Genomic DNA, 17643 nt, shown 5'->3' on the forward strand with positions numbered 1-17643 from the left:
GAGCAGAGCACATCCTTTGGACTCGGGGTTCCTACATGGAGAAGCTCCTAGACTAGGAGAAGATTGATGAAAAAGACCATTCCACAGAGCTGACAGAGAGAGAAAGTCTTCTCCTGGAGCTGGCATCCTGAATTTGGACTTCTAACCTTCTAGACTGTGAGAGAATAAGTTTCTCTTTGTTAAAGCCATCCACTTGTGGTATTTGTGTTATAACACCACTAGATAACTAAGATACTACTCTACGTTCAAGAGCAAGTTTTACAGTCTCTTCTGACATCTATTTTGGTCTTTTCTTTCTTTCCTGTCTTTTTAATGGACTTTTGCTTTCTTCATGTATGATGTCCTTGATGTCATCCCACAACTCATCTGTTCTTCGGTCAGTAGTGTTCAGTGCGTCAGATCTACTCTTGAGATGGTTTTCAACTCAGATGGGATATACTCAAACCCTATGGGGCAGTTCTACTCTGTCCCATAGGGTTGCTATGAGTCAGAATCAACTTGATGGCAACAGGTTTTTTGGGTTTTATACTCAGGGTCATACTTTGGCTCTCGTTGACTTGTTTTAATTTTCCTCAGCTTCAACTTGAACTTGCGTATGAGTAATTGATGGTCTGTTCTGCGGTCGGCCCCTGGCCTTGTTCTGACTGATGATATTAAGCTTCTCCATCATTTGTTTCCACAGATATAGTTGATTTGATTCCTGTGTTTCGTCTGGTGAGGTCCACATGTATAATTGCTGTTTATGTTGCTGAAAAAAAGTATTTCTAATGAATAGGGCGTTGATCTTGCAAAATTCTATCACGTAATCTCCAGTGTTTCTGTTACCAAGGCCGTATTTTCCAACTACTGTTCCTTCTTCTTTGTTTCCAGCTCTCCCATTCCAATCACCAGTAGTTATCAATGCCTCTTGATTGTGTGTTTGATCAATTTCAGACTGTAGAAGTTGATAAAAATCTTCAATTTCTTCATCTTTGGCATTAGTGGTTAGTGTATAAATTTGAATAATAGTCGTATTAACTGGTCTTCCTTGTAGTTTTATATGGATATTATCCTATCGCTGCCAGCATTGTACTTGAGAATAGATCTGTCTGGAAGTGTTCTTTTTTACAATGAATGTGACACCATTTCTCTTCAATTTGTCATTCCCAGCATAGTAGACCATATGATTGTCTGATTCAGAATGGCCAATACCAGTCCATTTCAGCTCACTAATACCTAGAATATCAGTTTTCAAGTGTTCCATTTCATTTTTGACACCTTCTAATTTTCCTAGATTCATACTTTGTACATTTCACATTCCAGTTATTAATGGTTGTTTGCGGCTGTTTCTTCTCATTTTCAGTTGTACCACATCAACAAATGACGGTCCTGAAAGCTTTACTCTACCCACTTCATTAAGGTCGACTCCACTTCAATGAGGCAGCTCTTCTCCAGTCTATTTTGAGTGCCTTCCAACCTGAGGGGCTCATCTTCTGGCACTATGTCAGACAATGGTCTGCTGCTATTCATAAGCCAGATTTTTAGAAGTAGATTGCCGGGTCTTTCTAGGATAGTCTGGAAGCTCCATCGAAACCTGTCCACCATGGGTGACCCTGCTGGTATTTGAAATACCAGTGGCATCACTTCCAGCATCACAGCAACACACAAGACACTACAGTATGACAAACTGACGAGTGGTAGATTTCAGACAAAGAACGTATAAAACATTTATAAAAATATTAACAGATATCGAGTACTCATCACTTACATTTAAAAAATAGTGACATTTTCCATGTTTGCTCCAGATTTTTTTACAGTAATAAAGTGGAATGGACACTGCTAAAGCGGCCTTTCCTCCTCAGAGATCACAACTGTCATGATACTGCCTTGATTATTCTTGTCTGTGCTTTTTACTTGTAAAAATGTGTGCATACCAGAATCAAACCCACCCTGTTACCGTCAAGTCGATTCCCACTTATAGCAACCCTATAGGTCAGGGTAGAACTGCCCCTTGGGTTTCCAAGGAGCAGCTGGTGGATTTGAACTGCAGACTTTTTGGTTAGCAGTTATAATTCTTAACCACTGCACCACCACCACGGCTCCTAAAAAAAAAAAAAAAGTGCGCCTATGCATCCATAAAAAATAAATGTTATTGTTTTGTGTGGTTAGGAAATTTATGAACGGTGTCATAGTGTACATGTACTTCGCTATTTGTTTTTTTTTATGCAATAGTATAGTTTTGAGATTTATCCATGTAGAGACATGGAGATCTATTACTGTTTATAATATGCCAGTGTATGAGTAAGGCGCAATTTATCTGTTCACCTACTGATGGACTGTTGATTACCTCTACTTTTTTTACAGTTGCAGACAGTGCTGCAGAGAATATTTTTAAATATATATCCTTGTACAAGTGTCTGAGAGTTTCTCTAGTCTGGTTCCTAGAAGTGAAATTGCTGGACCATAGGGTCTTTACCTCTTCATTCTTTGTTAAGTGTTGTCCCAGTTGTTCTCTAGTGCTGGGTGTTTATATGCCAGTGTTTCCATTCCCATTTCCCACAGCCTCATTAGCATATGCCAGACTTTTTCATTTTTACCGATTTGAGAGATATGGTAACTTTTTATTGCTTTGAGTTGTGTTCTCTGATTCCTCATTAGGCTACATCTTTTCATATGCTTATTTGCCATTTGGAGTCCCTGTGTGGTGCAAACAGTTAAGCACTCCACTACTAACCTAAAGGTTGGTGGTTAGAACCCACCCACTGGTACCTTGGAAGACAGGCCTGGTGATCTGCTTCTGAAAGATCACAGCCTTGAAAACTTAAGAAGAAGCTCAACTCTGCACACATGGGATCACCTTGAGTCGGATTCCACTCTACCGCAGCTAACAACGTTTGCCGTTTGACTTTTTTGCTCTTGAGCTTTTTTACTCCCCTCTCCCCTTTTCCTGCTGGATTGTTTGGCTTTTTCTTACTGATTTATAGACACTGTTGTAAGTTCTGCTTGCTAATCTTTTGTCTGCTATATCCAGTCTATTGCTTGTTTTTTCACTTAGCTTATGGTGTCTTTTTTGATGCAGGAGTTATTAATTTCAGTTTTGCCTAATTTATCATTCTTACCAAATCATATGGTTTGGTCTTTAATACATCTTGGGTTTAATTTTATCAATTCATGAAACAGGGATGTTTTTTATTTTCCATATGGGTAGTTAATTATTCCAGCACTATTTACCGATTAGTCCATTCTTTATCTTTTTTTTTAATTTACTTTTTATTGTGCATTAGGTGAAAGTTTACAGAGCAAGTTAGCTTCACATTTGATAATTTTTACGTAGAGCTTTTCATGACCTTGATTTCATTCTCTACAATGTGTCAGTGCTCTCCCTGTTTCTGCACTGGGTTCCCCATTTTCTTTCATCCTGATTTTCTACCCCTTCCTGCCTTCTCATCTTTGCTTTTGGGCAGATAATACCCTTCTGATCTTGCATAATTTAGTGTTCTAAGGAGTACATTCCTCTCGGGTGTTATTGTTTATCTTATGTGCTTGTCTGTTGTTGGGCTGGGAGATAGTCTCTGGGAATGGCTTCAGTTCCAGATCAGAAGGGTGTCTTAGGACCATAGTCTCGGGAGTTTCTTCAGTCTCTGTCCCACCAGTAAGTCAGGTCTTTTTTGTGAATTTGATTTTTGGTTCTACATTTTTCTCCTACTCTGTCCAGATCCCTCTGTTGTGATCCCAGTCGGAACAGTTGATAGTGGTAGCTGGACACCATCTAGTTCTTCTGGTCTCAGGGTTGTGTAGGCTATGGTTCATGTGGTCCATTAGTCCTTCGAACTAACTGATCCCTTGAGTCTTTGTTTTTTCACTCTCCTTTGCTCCAGAAGGGAAGAGACCAATATTCTTAGATCTTAGATGGCTGCTCACAAGGTTTTAAGACCCCAGACACTACTCACCAAAGTAGGATGCAGAACATTGCCTTTATGTACTGTGTTGTGCCAACTGACGTAACTGCCCCCCGGTCTATGGTCCTTTGTCCTTTAGCCTAGGAACTTCATGCCACAAGGTGTTTGGTTATGTCTAAGAGGTTTTCCTGACTGTACTCCTTGTGTGCTCTATATGAGCCACACCTACAGTCATGTATGTAGAAATATCCACCACCAAACCCGTATTTACTGTTGGGTGGGTTCCCTTACATCCTCCCACACCTTTTGGTGTATCTATCTACCTATTTGTCCATTTATAAGTTATTGTTTGTTAATACTATTGTTGCGGGATTGTCTAAGCTATGCTAGTTACCATAGTTGCCCTTTAATTCTTGCATTCCTTTCAGTGTCCTCTTTTGCCTTGGTCCTGTTGTGCTGACTTCTCCCATAATATGTATTGACTTTCCGTTACTGGAGCCCTGGTGGCACAGTGGTTAAGCATTCGGCTGCTAACCAAAAAGTCAGCAGTTCAAATCCACCAGCCTCTCCTTGGAAACTATATGGGCAGTTCTACTCTGTTCTGTAGGGTTGCTATGAGCCAGAATCAACTCGGCGGCAACAGGGTTCCCTTTGCCAATATTAACTCATGTCTTCTATCTAATTGGTAATTTTCCTTCCCTCCCCCTCCCATGCTTGCTGATCATCAAAGAATGTTTTTTTTCTTTTTTCCTCTGTGTAAACCTTTTCTTGTTACTTTATAGTATAGTGGTCTCATACAATATTTGTCCTGTTGTGATTGACTTATTTCACTCAGCATAATGCCCTCCAAATTCATCCACATTGTGAGATGTTTTACAGCTTTGTCATTATTCTTTATCTTTGCATAGTATTCCATTGTGTGTATATACCATAGTTTGTTAATCTGTTTATCTCTTGATGGGCACTTAGGTAGTTTCCATCTTTTTGCAGTTGTGTATAATGCTGCAGTGAACGTGAGTGTGCGTATGTCTATTCATGTCACGGCTCTTATTTCTTTAGGGTATATACCTAGGTGTAGGATTGCTGGATCATATGGTATTTCTTTTTCTAGCTTTTTGAGGAAGCACCATGCTGTTTTCCAAAATGGTTGTACCATTTTATATTCCCACCAACAGTGTATAAGAGTTCCAGTCTCCCCACAACCTCGCCAGCATTTGATATTTTCTGTTTTTTTTTTTCTTCTGATAGTGCCAGTAATTTCATGGTGAGATGGTATCTCATTGTAGCTTTGATTTGCATCTGTCTAATAGCTAATGATCACAAGCATTTCTTCATATGTTTGTTAGCCACCTGAGTGTCTTCTTTGGTGAAGTGCCTGTTCATATCCTTTGCCCATTTTTTAATTGGATGGTTTGTCTTTTTGTTGTTAAGGTGTTAAAGTTTTCTTTAATTTTGGAGATTAGACCCTTGTCAATATGTCATGGCCAAAATTTTTTTCCCCCAAAGTCAGTACAACTGTACTAAACCAAAAGCTAAGAAGTTTCCTGAATACAGCTAAACACTTCGAGGGGCAGAGTAGCAGGGGCAGGGTGTGGGGACAATGGTTTCAGAGGACATCTAGATCAATTGGCATAACAAACTTTATTAAGAAAATGTTCTGCGTCCCACTTTGGTTAGTGGCATCTGGGTCTTTAAAAGGTAGCGAGCGGCCACCTAAGATGCATCAATTATTCCCAACCCACCTGGAGCAAAGGAGAATGAAGAACCCCGAAGACAGAAGGAAAATATTAGCCCAAGAGACAAAAGGGTCACATAAACCAGAAACTCCATCAGCCTGAGACCAGAAGAACTGGATGGTGCCTAGCTACCACCAATGACTGCCCTGACAGGGAACACTACAGAGAGTCCCTGATGGAGCAGGAGAAAAGTAGGGTGCAGAACTCAAATTCTAGTAAGAAGTCCAGACTTAATGGTTTGATTGAGACTGGAGAGACCCCAGAAGACATGGCCCCCAGACTCTCTGTTAGCCCAAAACTAAAAGCATTCCTAAGCCAACTCTTCAGACAAAGATTAGACTGGACTGTAAGACATAAAGTGATACTCGTGAAGGGTGTGCTTCTTAGCTCAAGTAGATACATGAGTCTAAATGGGCAGCTTCTGTCCGGAGGCGAGACGAGAAGGCAGAGAGGGTTAGGAGCTGGTTAAATGGACACAGGAAATCCGGACTGGAAAGGAGGAGTGTGCTGTCACAGTATAGGAAGAGCAACTAGGGTCACATAACAGTGTGTGTATAAATTTTTGTATGAGAAGCTAACTTGAACTGTAAACTTTCACTTGAAGTACAATTAAAAAAAAAAGGCACAAAATTTTTTTCCCAATCTGTAGGTTCTCTTTTTACTCTTTTGAAGAAGGCTTTTGTTGAGCATAAGTGTTTAGTTTTTAGGAGGTCCCATTTATCTAAGTTCATCTTGTGCTGTGTTTGCATTTTTAGTTATGTTTGGTACTCTATGCCATATATTAGGGCCTGTACCATTGTCTTTATCTTTTTTATACAGATTTGTAATCCTCCTCCATCAAAGACCAAGATTCCATTTATTCTTGGGTTTGTTTCTAGGCTCTGTTCCATCATTCCATTGTTTATCTCCTAGCAAATACCATACTTTTAATTATGGTATAATGTGTAGCAGGTAAGAAAGAGCATAAGTGCTTCAGTCTGACTATCCAAGTGGAAATTCTGCCTCCATCACCTGTTTGCTCTGTACCTTTAAACAAGTTACTTAACCTCTCTATATCTCAGCTTTCTTATCTGTAAAATGTAGCTAATAATAGTAACTGCCTCATAGGATTGCTGTGAGGATGAAGTGTAATGATACCTATAATATGCATAGAACAGTGCTTGAATATGGAAATGCTTGGTAAGTGCTAGCTGTTTATTACTTGTTGTTGTTAAGTGCCATCGAGTTGGTTCTGACTCATAGAGGCCCTGTGTACAACAGAACAAAACACTTCCTGGCCCTGCGCAAGCTTCACAATCGTTACTATGCTTGAGCCCATCATTGCAGCAACTGCCAGTCCGTCTTATTGAGGGTCTTCCTCTTTTTCGCTGACCCTCTGTTTTACCAAACATGATGTCCTTCAGGGACTGGTCCCTCCTGATAACACGTCCAAAGTACATGAGATGAAATCTAGCCATCCTTACTTCTAAGGAGCATTCTGGCTGTACTTCTTTCAAGACAGATTTATTCATTCTTCTGGCATTCCATGGTATAGTCTATATTCTTCGCCAGCATCATAATTCAGTGGCATCAATTCTTCTTCGATCTTCTTATTCATTTATTACTAATCGTACTATGTCTCTTAAATCTTTATATATGGTAAGGCCCAAAACCCAAACCAAACCCACTATTGTCAAATTGATTCCAACTCATAGCAACCATGTAAGACAGAATAGAACTGCCCTACAGGGTTTCCAAAACTCTAAAACCTTACGGAAGCAGACTGCCACACCTTTCTCCCATAGGAACTGGTGGGTTTAAACTGTTGACCTTTCGGTTAGCAGCCAAGCACTTTAACCACCGTCCCACCAGGGCTCTTTATGGTAAGGCCAGGTTTCTTTATTCTTGTTCTTTTTAAAAACTGTCTCGGCTGTTTTTCTTTATGCTTGCTTATTTTGAGGATCAGCCTGTCATGTTCCACAACAAAACCCACTAAAATTTTTGTTATAATAACACTAACTTTATCCATTAGGTTAGAGGAATTGTCATGTTTACGATATTGAGTCTTTCCGTCCATGAAGTTGATATATCCTGTTATATATTGGCGAGCATGACAGGAGAGTAGGAAGGATGAGGTCATGAAATAACAGAGCTAGATCGCAGGACCCTGCAGGTTCTAACCCACCAGCCACCCCATGGTAAAAGGATGTGGCAGTCAGCTTCCATAAATATTACAGCCTTAGAAACCCTTGGGGCCGTTCTGCTCTGTCCTATATGGTTGCTATGTGTCAGAATTGACTCAGTGGCAATGGGTTTAGTTTGGTTTTATAGAGAGGAGGAGGGAATTTACTTCATTATATACTTTTAAAAAAAATATTTTGTTGTTGAGAATATGCTTAGCAAAATATACACCAATTCAACAGTTTCTATGTGTACAATTTAGTGACATTGATTACATTCTTCAAGATATACAACCATTTTCACCCTCCTTTTCTAAGTTGTTCCTCCCCCGTTAACATAAACTCACTGCCCTCTAAGGTTCCTATCTAATCTTTCGAGTTGCTGTTGTCAGTTTGATCCCATGTAGATAGTTCTTAAAAGAGCATAATGCTCAAGGCAGACTTTTTTTTTTGCCTTAAACTGTATTTTAGATAAACGTTTACAGACAAACTAGCTTCTCATTAAACAATTAGTACACATATTGTTTTGTGACATTGGTTGCCAACCCTATGACACGTCAACACTCTCCCCTTCTCGACCTTGGGTTCCCTGTTAACAGCTTTCTTGTCCCCTCCTGCCTTCTAGTCCTTGCTCCTGGGTTGGTGTGCCCCTTTAGTCTCGTTTTGTTTTATGGGCCTGTCTAATCTTTGGCTGAAGGGTGAACCTCAGGAGTGACTTCATTACTGAGCTAAAAGGGTGTCCAGGGGCCATACTCTGAGGATTTCTCCAGTCTCTCAGACTAGTAAGCCTGGTCTTTGTGTGAGTGTGTGTTAGTCAGAATTTTGTTCTACATTTTTCTCCAGCTGTGTCTGGGACCCTCTATTGTGATCCCTGTCAGAGCAGTTGGTGGTGGTAGCCTGGCGCCATCTAGTTGTGCTGGACCCAGTTTGCTGTAGGCTGTAGTACTTGTGGTCCATCAGTCATTTGGATTAATCTTTCCCTTCTGTCTTTGGTTTTCTTCGTTCTCCCTTGCTCCAGATGAGGTAAGACCAGTGGAGTATCTTAAATGATCTCTTACAAGCTTTTAAGACCCTAGATGCTACTCACCAAAGTAGAATGTATAACATTTTCTTTCAAGGCAGATCTTTTTTTACTGTTTACGCTAAACTATTATTTAGTTTTAAGAAGACTTCAGGGGATATTTTTGCTTTAAGGTTTAAAGATTATCTCAGGGCAGTAGTTTCAGGGGTTCATCTATCCCATGGCTCCAGAAGTCTCTAGTCCATTAGAATTTGAAATTCTGTTCTGCATTTTCCCCCTTTTATGAAGATTCCTGTATGGAATCTTTGATCGAAATGTTGAGTAAAGGTAGCCAGGCACCACCCAGTTATTCTGGTCTCATGGCAAAGGAGGCAGTTGTTCATGGAGGCAATTAGCCACACATTCCTTATCCTCCTCCTATTCCTAACTCTCCTTCTTCCTCTGTTGCTCCAGGTGAATACAGACCAATTGTTGTGCCTTGGATAGCCACTTTCAAGCTTTTAAGACCGCAGGTACTACACAACGAACTAGGAGGTAGAACAGAAGCACTAAACACATTATTAGGCCAATTAATTGGGATATCCCCTGAAACTATGACCCTAAACCTCCAAACCAAGGAACCAAATCCCATGAGGTGTTTGATTGGATATAAGCAACCTCAGTAGCTGCTATTTTTTTTTTCTTTTTGTCATTGTAAATATATCTATCACAACTTTTTCCCATTTAGTTTTTTACAGGTATATAGCTTATTGACAGCAATTATAATAATCTTCTGTACAGCCCTGCCCTTAATCTGTGCAATATTTCCATCACTGTTAACCCCCCTTTACCCCTCCCTCCTGCCCTTGGTAACCACTAATAAACTTTGATCTCTGTACATTTGCCTTTTCTTGTCTTTTTATATAAGTGAGGTCATACAGTATTTGTCCTTTATGATTGGCTGTTTTGCTCAGCATAATGTCTTCGAGCTCCATGCATGCTATAGCATGTATCAAGACTTCATTTCTCCTACTGGCTGAGTAGTATTCCGTTAATATGTATTTGCCACGTTTTGTTTATCCTATTATCTGTTGATGGACGTTTAGGTTGTTTCCACCTTTTGGCTGTTGTGAATAGTAATGCAGTGAATACTGATCTACAAGTCTCTTTTTGAGTCTCTGCTTTCAGGTCTTTTGGGTATATTCTCAGTGGAATTGTTGGGTCGTATTGGAGCCCTTGTGGCACAGTGATTAAAAGCTCAGCTGCTAACCAAAAGGTTGGCAGTTCAAATCTACCAGCCGCTCCTTGGAAACCCTATGGAGCAGTTCTACACAGTCCTGTAGGGTGGCTATGAGTCAGAGTCGACTCAGTGGCAACAAACAGGGTTGGTTGTTTTTTTGTTGTTTTTTTTTTTAATGGTAGTTCTATTTTTAGTTTTTTTAGGAACTGCCACACTGTTTTCCACAATGGTTGTACCATTTTGCATTTCCACCAGCAAGGAATGAGAGTTCCACTTTCCCCACATTCCTGCCAAAATATGTAATTTTTTTGTTAACCTTAGCCATCCTACTGAGAATGAATTGGTATCTCATTGTGGTTTTGATTTGCATCTTTCTGATGGCTGTTGACGGTGAGCATCTTTTCATGTGTTTGGTGGCCATTTGAATGTCCTCTTTAGTGAGATATCTATTCATGTCCTTTGCCCATTTTATGATTGAGTTATTTGTCTTTTTGTTGTTAAGTTATCAATGTTTTATATATGGTTTTTGTTATTAGATTCTTGTTGGATATATGGTTTCGGAAGATATTATCCCAGTTGGTTGCTTGTCTTTTCAGTTTTTTGGTAAAGTTTTTTTTTTTTTTTTTAATTGCACATTAGGTGAAAGTTTACAGAGCAAATTAGCTTCCTTTTCAATAGTTTTTACATAAAGTGTTTTCCTGGCCCTGGCTTCATTTCCCACAATGTGTCAGCACTCTTCCCATTTCTGCCCTGGGTTCCCCGTTTCCTTTCGTCCTGATTTGCTACCCCTTTCTGCCTTCTCATCTTTGCTTCTGGGCAAATACAGCCCTTTCGATCTCATATAACTGATTGTTCTAAGGAGCATGTTTCTCTTGGATGTTGTTTATTTTATAGATTTGCCTGTTGTTTGGCTGGAAGGTAGTCTCCAGGAGTGGCTTCAGTCCCAGGTCAGGAGGGTATCTTAGGGCCAGTTTTGGGGTTTCCTCAAGTCTCTGTCAGACCAGTAAGTGTGGTCTTTTTTGTGAATTTGATTTTTTGTTGTCCGTTTTTCTCCTGTTCTGTCCTCGACCCCCTGTTGTGATCCCAGTCATAGCTCTTGGTGTAGTGGTAGTTGGGTACCATCTAGTTTGATCTTGGGTCATGTTTGCTGTGGTTCATGTGGCCCATTAGCCCTTTGGACTAATTATTCTTTTGAATCTTTGTTTTTTTTCACTCTCCTTTGCTCTATAAGGGAAGAGACCAATCGTTGTATCTTAAATGGCCACTTGCAAGCTTTTGAAGACCCCAGTTGCTACTCAGCAAAGTAGGATGTAGGACATTGTCCTTGTGAACTGTGTTGTGCCAATTGATGTACATGTCCTTCCAGTCTGTGGTCCTTTGCCTTCGAGCCTAGAAACTTCATCCCGTGAGGTGTTTGACTATGTTAAGAGATTTCGCTGATGGTGCCACTTGTGTGCTCTATCTATTGTCTATATTAAAAATACGAGGAGTACCTAAAGTCATGTATTTAGACATATCCACCACCAAACTTGTATCTGCCAGTGGGTGTGCTCCCTTACACCCTGCCACACCTCTTGGCATGTCTATCTATGTATCCATTCGTAAATTATTGGTTATTAATACTATTGTTGCAGGATTTTCTATGCTATAGTAGTTACCATAGTTCCCCTTTATTCTTGCATTCCTCTCAGTGTCCTCTCTTGCCTTGGTCGTGTTTTGCTGACTTCTCCCATATTGTGTATTGCCATTCCCTTCACCAGTCTTAACACATGTCTGCTATCTATTTGGTAGTTTCCACTTCCTCCCCCTCCCATCCCTGGTAACTATCAAAGAATTTTTTTCTCCCTCTGTGTGTGAACCTTTTATTATTACTTTATAATAGTGATCTCTTATAATATTTGTCCTTTTGTGATTGACTTATTTCACTCAGCATAACGTCCTCCAGAGTCATCCATGTTGTGAAATGTTTCATGGATTTGTCATTATTCTTTATCATTGCATATTATTTCTTTGTACCACAGTTTGTTAATCCATTCATCTTTTGATTGGCACTTAGATTGTTTCTACCCTTTCGCTATTGTGACTAATGCTGCAGTGAACATGGGTGCGCATATGTCTATTCATGTCACGGCTCTTATTTCTTTAGGGTATGTACCTAGGTATGGGATTGCTGGATCATAATGGTATTTCTGTTTCTAGCTTTTTGAGGAAGTGCCATACCATTTTCCAAAGTGGTTGTACCATTTTACATTCCCACCAACAGTGTATGAGTTCCAGCCTCCCTGCATCCTCACCAACATTTGTTATTCTGTTTTTTTGATTAGTGCCGGTAATGTTGGGGTGAGATGGTATATTACTGTAGTTTTGATTTGCATCTCTAATTGCTGATGATTGTGAGCATTTCTTCAAATGTTTGTTGCCCACCTGAATGTCTTCTTTGGTGAAGTGTCCCTTCATATCCTTTGCCCATTTTTTAATTGGATTGTTTGTCTTTTGTTGTTGTTGAAGTTTTCTTTAAATTTTAGAGATTAGACCGTTGTTGGATATGTCGTAGCCAAAATTTTTTCCCCATCTGTAGGTTCTCTTTTCACTCTTTTAGAGAAGTCTTTTTTTTTTTTTAATTGTACTTTAGATGAAGGTTTACAGAACAAACTAGCTTCTCATTAAACAGTACACGTATTATTTTATGACGTTGGTTAGCAACCTCACGACGTGTCGACGCTCTCCCTTCTAGACCTTGGGTTCCCTGTTAACAGCTTTCTTATCCCCTTCTGTCTTCTAGTCCTTGCCCCTGGGGTGGTGTGCCTCTTTAGTCTTGTTTTGTTTTATGGGCCTGTCTAATCTTTGGATGAAAGGTGAACCTCCGGAGTGACTTTATTACTGAGCTAAAAGGGTATCCAGGGGCCATACTCTCAGGGTTTCTCCAGTCTCTGTCAGGCCAGCAAGTCTGGTCTTTTTTTGTGAGTTAGAATTTTGTTCTACATTTTTCTCCAGCTGTGTCTGTGACCCTCTATTGTGATCCCTGTCAGAGCAGTTAGTGATGGTAGCCAGGCACCATCTGGTTGTACTGGAGTCAGTCTGGTGGAGGCTGTGGTAGTTGTGGTCCATTAGTCCTTTGGACTAATCTTTCCCTTGTATCTTTAGTTTTCTTCATTCTCCCTTGCTTGGAAAAGTATTTCATTGAGCATAAATGTTTAATTTTTAGGAGATCCCATTTATCTTTTTCATTTTCTGCTGTGTGTACATTTTTAGTTATGTGTGGTATTCTGTTTATGCCATATATTAGGGCCCCTAGTGTTGTCCCTATTTTTTCCCCCATGATCTTTATAATTTAGGTTTTATATTTAGGTCTTTGATCCATTTAGAGTTAGTTTTTGTGTGTGGTGTGAGATATGGATCCTGTTTCACTTTTCTACAGATAGATATCCAGTTTTGCCAGCACCATTTGTCAAAGATAACTGTTCGTAGGTGGATGGATTTATATCTGGGTTCACAATTCTTTTCCTTTGGTCTATGTATCTGTTATTATACCAGTACCAGCCTGTTTTGACTACCATGGCTGTATAAGTAGGTTCTAAGATTTGGTAGTGTGAGGGCTCCTACTTTGTTCTTCTTTAATAATGCTTTACTTATTTGGGGCCTCTCTCCCTTCCATGTAAAGCTAGTGATTAGTTTTCCCATCTTGTTTGGATTGGGATTGCATTATATCGTTATATCACTTTGGGTAGTATTGATATTTTCACAATGTTAAGTCTTCCTATCCAAGAGCATGGTATGTTTTTCCAGTTATATAGGTCTCTTTTGGTTTCTTGCAGTAGTGTTTTGTAGGTTTTTTTTTTTTGTATAAGTCATTTACGTTCCTGGTTAGATTTATTCTTAAGTATTTTATCTTTTAGGGGGCGTCTTAGTCATCTAGTACTGCTGTAACAGAGATACCACAAGTGGATGGCTTTAACAAAGTTTATTCTCTCACGGTCCAGTAGGCTACAAGTTCAAATTCAGAGCGTCAGCTCCAAGGGAACACTTTCTTTATTGGCTCTGGAGGAAGGTCCGCATCTTCAATCTTCCCTTGGTCTGGGAGCTTCTCTGCGCAGGAACCTCAGGTCCAAAGGACGCACTCTGCTCCCGGCACTGCTTTCTTGGTGGTATCAGGTTCCCATGTGTCTCTGCTCGCTTCTCTCTTTCATATCTCAAAAGAGATTGGCTTAAGACACCATCCAATCTAATATACCTCATCAGTATAACTGCCGCTAGTCCATCTTATTAGATCATAGTGAATGAATTTACAACACATAAGGAAATCGCATCAGATTACAGAATGGTACACAGTAACACAATACAGGGAATCATGGCCCAGCCAAGTTGACAGATATTTTGGGGGGACACAATTCAATCCATGACAAGGGGCTATTGTAAATGGTATTGTTTTCCTCATTTCATTTTCAAAGTTTTCTTTGTTGAAGTAGAGGAATCCAACTGATTTTTGTATGTTGATCTTGTATCCTGCCACTTTGCTGAATCCTTCTATTAGTTCTAGTAGCTTTGTTGTGGAAATTTTAGGATTTTCTATGTATGTATGTCATTGTTGTTAGATGCTGTCAAGTTGCTTCTAACTCATAGAGACCCTGTGTACAACAGAATGAAACACTACCCGGTCCTGCACCATCCTCACAATCATTGTTAGGCTTGAGCCCACTGTTGCAGCCACTGTGTCAATCCATCTTGTTAAGGGTCTTCCTCTTTTTCACTGACCCTCTGCTTTACCAAGCACCATGTCCTTCTCCAGGAACTGATCCCTCATGATAACATGTCCAGAATATGTGAGATGAGATCTTGCCATCCTTGCTTCTAAGGAACATTCTGACTGTACTTCTTCCAAGATGGATTTGTTCATTCTTTTGCCAGTCCATGGCATATTCAGTATTCTTCGCCAGCACCATAATTCAAAGGCATCAATTCTTCTTTCTTTTTTTCTACTTATAGGATCATTTATATCATCTGCTAATAGGGATAGTTTTGCTTCTTCCTTACCAGTTTGGATGCCCTTTATTTCCTTTTCTTGCCTTATTGCTCTCTCTAGGACTTTCAGTACAATGTTGAGTAAGAGTGATGATACAGGGCATCCTTGTATGATTCCCATTCTCAGGGGGAATGCTTTTAGGCTCTTCTCAATTGAGGATAATGTTGGCTGTTGGTTTTCTATAAATTCCCTTTATTATGTTGAGAAATTTCCCTTCTTTTCCTATTTTGCTGAGAGTTTTTTATCAGGAATGAGTGTTGGACTTTATCAAATGCCTTTTCTGCATTGATTGAGATGATTATGTCATTCTTTTCCTTTGTTTTATTTATGTAGTGGAATACATTGATTGATTTTCTAATGTTGAATCATCATTGCCTGCCTGGTATGAGTCCCACTTGGTTGTAATGCATTATTTTTTTGATATGCTATTGGATTCTATTGGCTAAGGTTTTCTTGAGAATTTTTCATCTATATTCATGACAGATATTGGTCTGTAGTTTTCTTTTTTAGTGATGTCTTTGCCTGGCTTTGGTATCAGGGTTATCCTGGCTTCATAGAATGAATTTGGAGCTTTTCTGTGTTCTGGAATAGTTAGAGTAGAATTGGTGTCAATTCTTCTCTGAATGTTTGGTAGAATTCTCCAGTGAAGCCGTCTGCGTCAGGGCTTTTTTGTTGGGATTTTTCCTATGACCCCTTCAGTGTCTTTGTTACGGGTCTGTTCAAATTTTCTACCTCAGTTGATAAAGTCTTTTGATAAAGTCTTTATAAGGTCCCATTTATTTATTTTGTCTTTTGCTGTCTGTGCTTTTGTTATTAGATAATCCATTGTTGAAAGCTAGGCCTGACATCATTGCCTCTGCTTGTTCTTCTGAGAATTTTATGGTTTTAGTTTGTACATTTAGGTCCTTAATCCATTTCGAATTTGTTTTTGTATATGGTGTGATCCATGGTCCTGTTTCATTTTTCTGCATATGAAAATCCAGTTTTCTCAACACGGTTTCTTGAACAGATTCTTCTCTCCCTATCGAATGGACTTAGCATCCTTGTCAAAAATCAGTTGACCATAGATGTGTAGGTTTATTTCTGGGCTCTCAATTCTATTCTGTTGGTCTGTGTGTCTGGTGTTATACCAGTACCAGGTTGTTAATGATTACTGTAGCTGTGAAGTATGTTTTAAAATCAAGAAATGTGAGCCCTCCTACTTTGTTCTTCTCTTTCAACATTGTTTTAGCTATTCAAGGCCTGTTGCTATTCCATATAAAGTTGAGGACTGTTTTTTACATTTCTGTAAGAAGGCTGTTAGAATTTTGATTGGGATTGCACTGAATCTATAGATCACTTTGGATAGAAGAAGTTCTCTCTTCATTGCTTTTATTTTCTTGATGAAATAAGAAAAATGCTAGTCAACTGACAGGAAGGAAAGGTGTTACAGATTTATGAAAAGATGGCATGAAGTCAAGTGTCTAAGGCAGCTATTTTCAGACTGGGTCACGCGTACCCATGAATGTACGTGAAGACTTTCCTGGGATGCATGTTTATGAGTAGTCTCAGGGCATCCTTTTGTAGACCCTCTGGTTCTGTAGATACTGTCCCTGAAACTAATCTGCCCGAGAAAGTTCCTCTTTACAATGGGTTTCCTCCCACTTTGGAAGAAAAGTCAGACCCTCAGCCCACCCCAAATCTGAATCAATTTGCTACCCCTTGGATTGTCCTTTCTTCTTGCCTGCTTATTAGTTTTTATTGTTTCTTTTTTTCTCCTTTAACCCAGAAAAAAAATTACTTTCTGGAAGCAGAACACCCTTCTTAAATATCATTTCACCCCTAGTTCCCATAGCTTATGATCCTGCTTGGGGGTCGCCGTTTCCTTGTTCCTAACTTGAGACATCCTATCTTCTTCTTTGTCCCCCACCTGTACTTCACCTTTGTTCCTGCCTCTCCTTTGATCACTGTCTTTTCTCTGGCTTTCAGGCTTGGTCACGGTGGCAGGAACGGCTCCTGTGTGTCCAGAGGGACAGACACAAGGTGGTCTCTGCAGTGAAGCACCATCAGCGCTGGCAAAAGTGGAGCTCCCTGAGGGCTTGGCTTGAATATCTGCAGCTCCGCAGAGTGAAGAGAGAGAGGAATGGTGAGCAGAAGTGCCAGACAGACGCTGAGACAGAGGGCCTGTCGCAGATATCACTCTCCTGCTGCCAGTGGTGCTTTATTAAAAAGAAACATAACACATTACACTTGACATTTTGGAAAGAGAAGATTGAGGAGAAAATACATCATCCTTGATTCACATTCATTTCCTTCTGGCCTTTTCTTGTATTTTATTCAGTTGAGTTTTAATTATCCTGTATGTATTGTGATTGTTATGATTAACATGAAGATACATACAGTTTTTTTTTTTAATTTTATTTTGTTGTTGAGAATATACTCAGCAAAACATACACCAATTCAATAGTTTCTACGTGTACAATTCAGTGACATTGATTACATTCTTCTAGTTGTGAGCCATTCTCACCCTCATTTTCTGAGTTGTTCCTCCCCATTAACATAAACTCACTGCCCCTAAGGTTCCTTTCTAATTTTTCAAGTTGCTGTTGTCGCTTTGATCCCATATAGATA

General features: G+C 39.7%; 1 protein-coding gene across 1 annotated transcript in view; it reads left to right on the top strand.

The window, feature by feature from the left end:
- The window catches only part of SFI1 (SFI1 centrin binding protein), a 124318-nt gene that overhangs the window by 68988 nt on the left and 37687 nt on the right, over window positions 1-17643 (top strand). Inside the window, exon 9 of the mRNA XM_023733708.1 lies at window positions 17002-17158. Coding sequence (XP_023589476.1) covers window positions 17002-17158 — 157 coding nt within the window. The remainder of the gene's footprint in view (window positions 1-17001; window positions 17159-17643) is intronic.

Source organism: Trichechus manatus, unplaced genomic scaffold (genome assembly GCF_000243295.1).
Source record: "Trichechus manatus latirostris isolate Lorelei unplaced genomic scaffold, TriManLat1.0 scaffold00061, whole genome shotgun sequence".
NCBI classification, from domain to species: domain Eukaryota; kingdom Metazoa; phylum Chordata; class Mammalia; order Sirenia; family Trichechidae; genus Trichechus; species Trichechus manatus.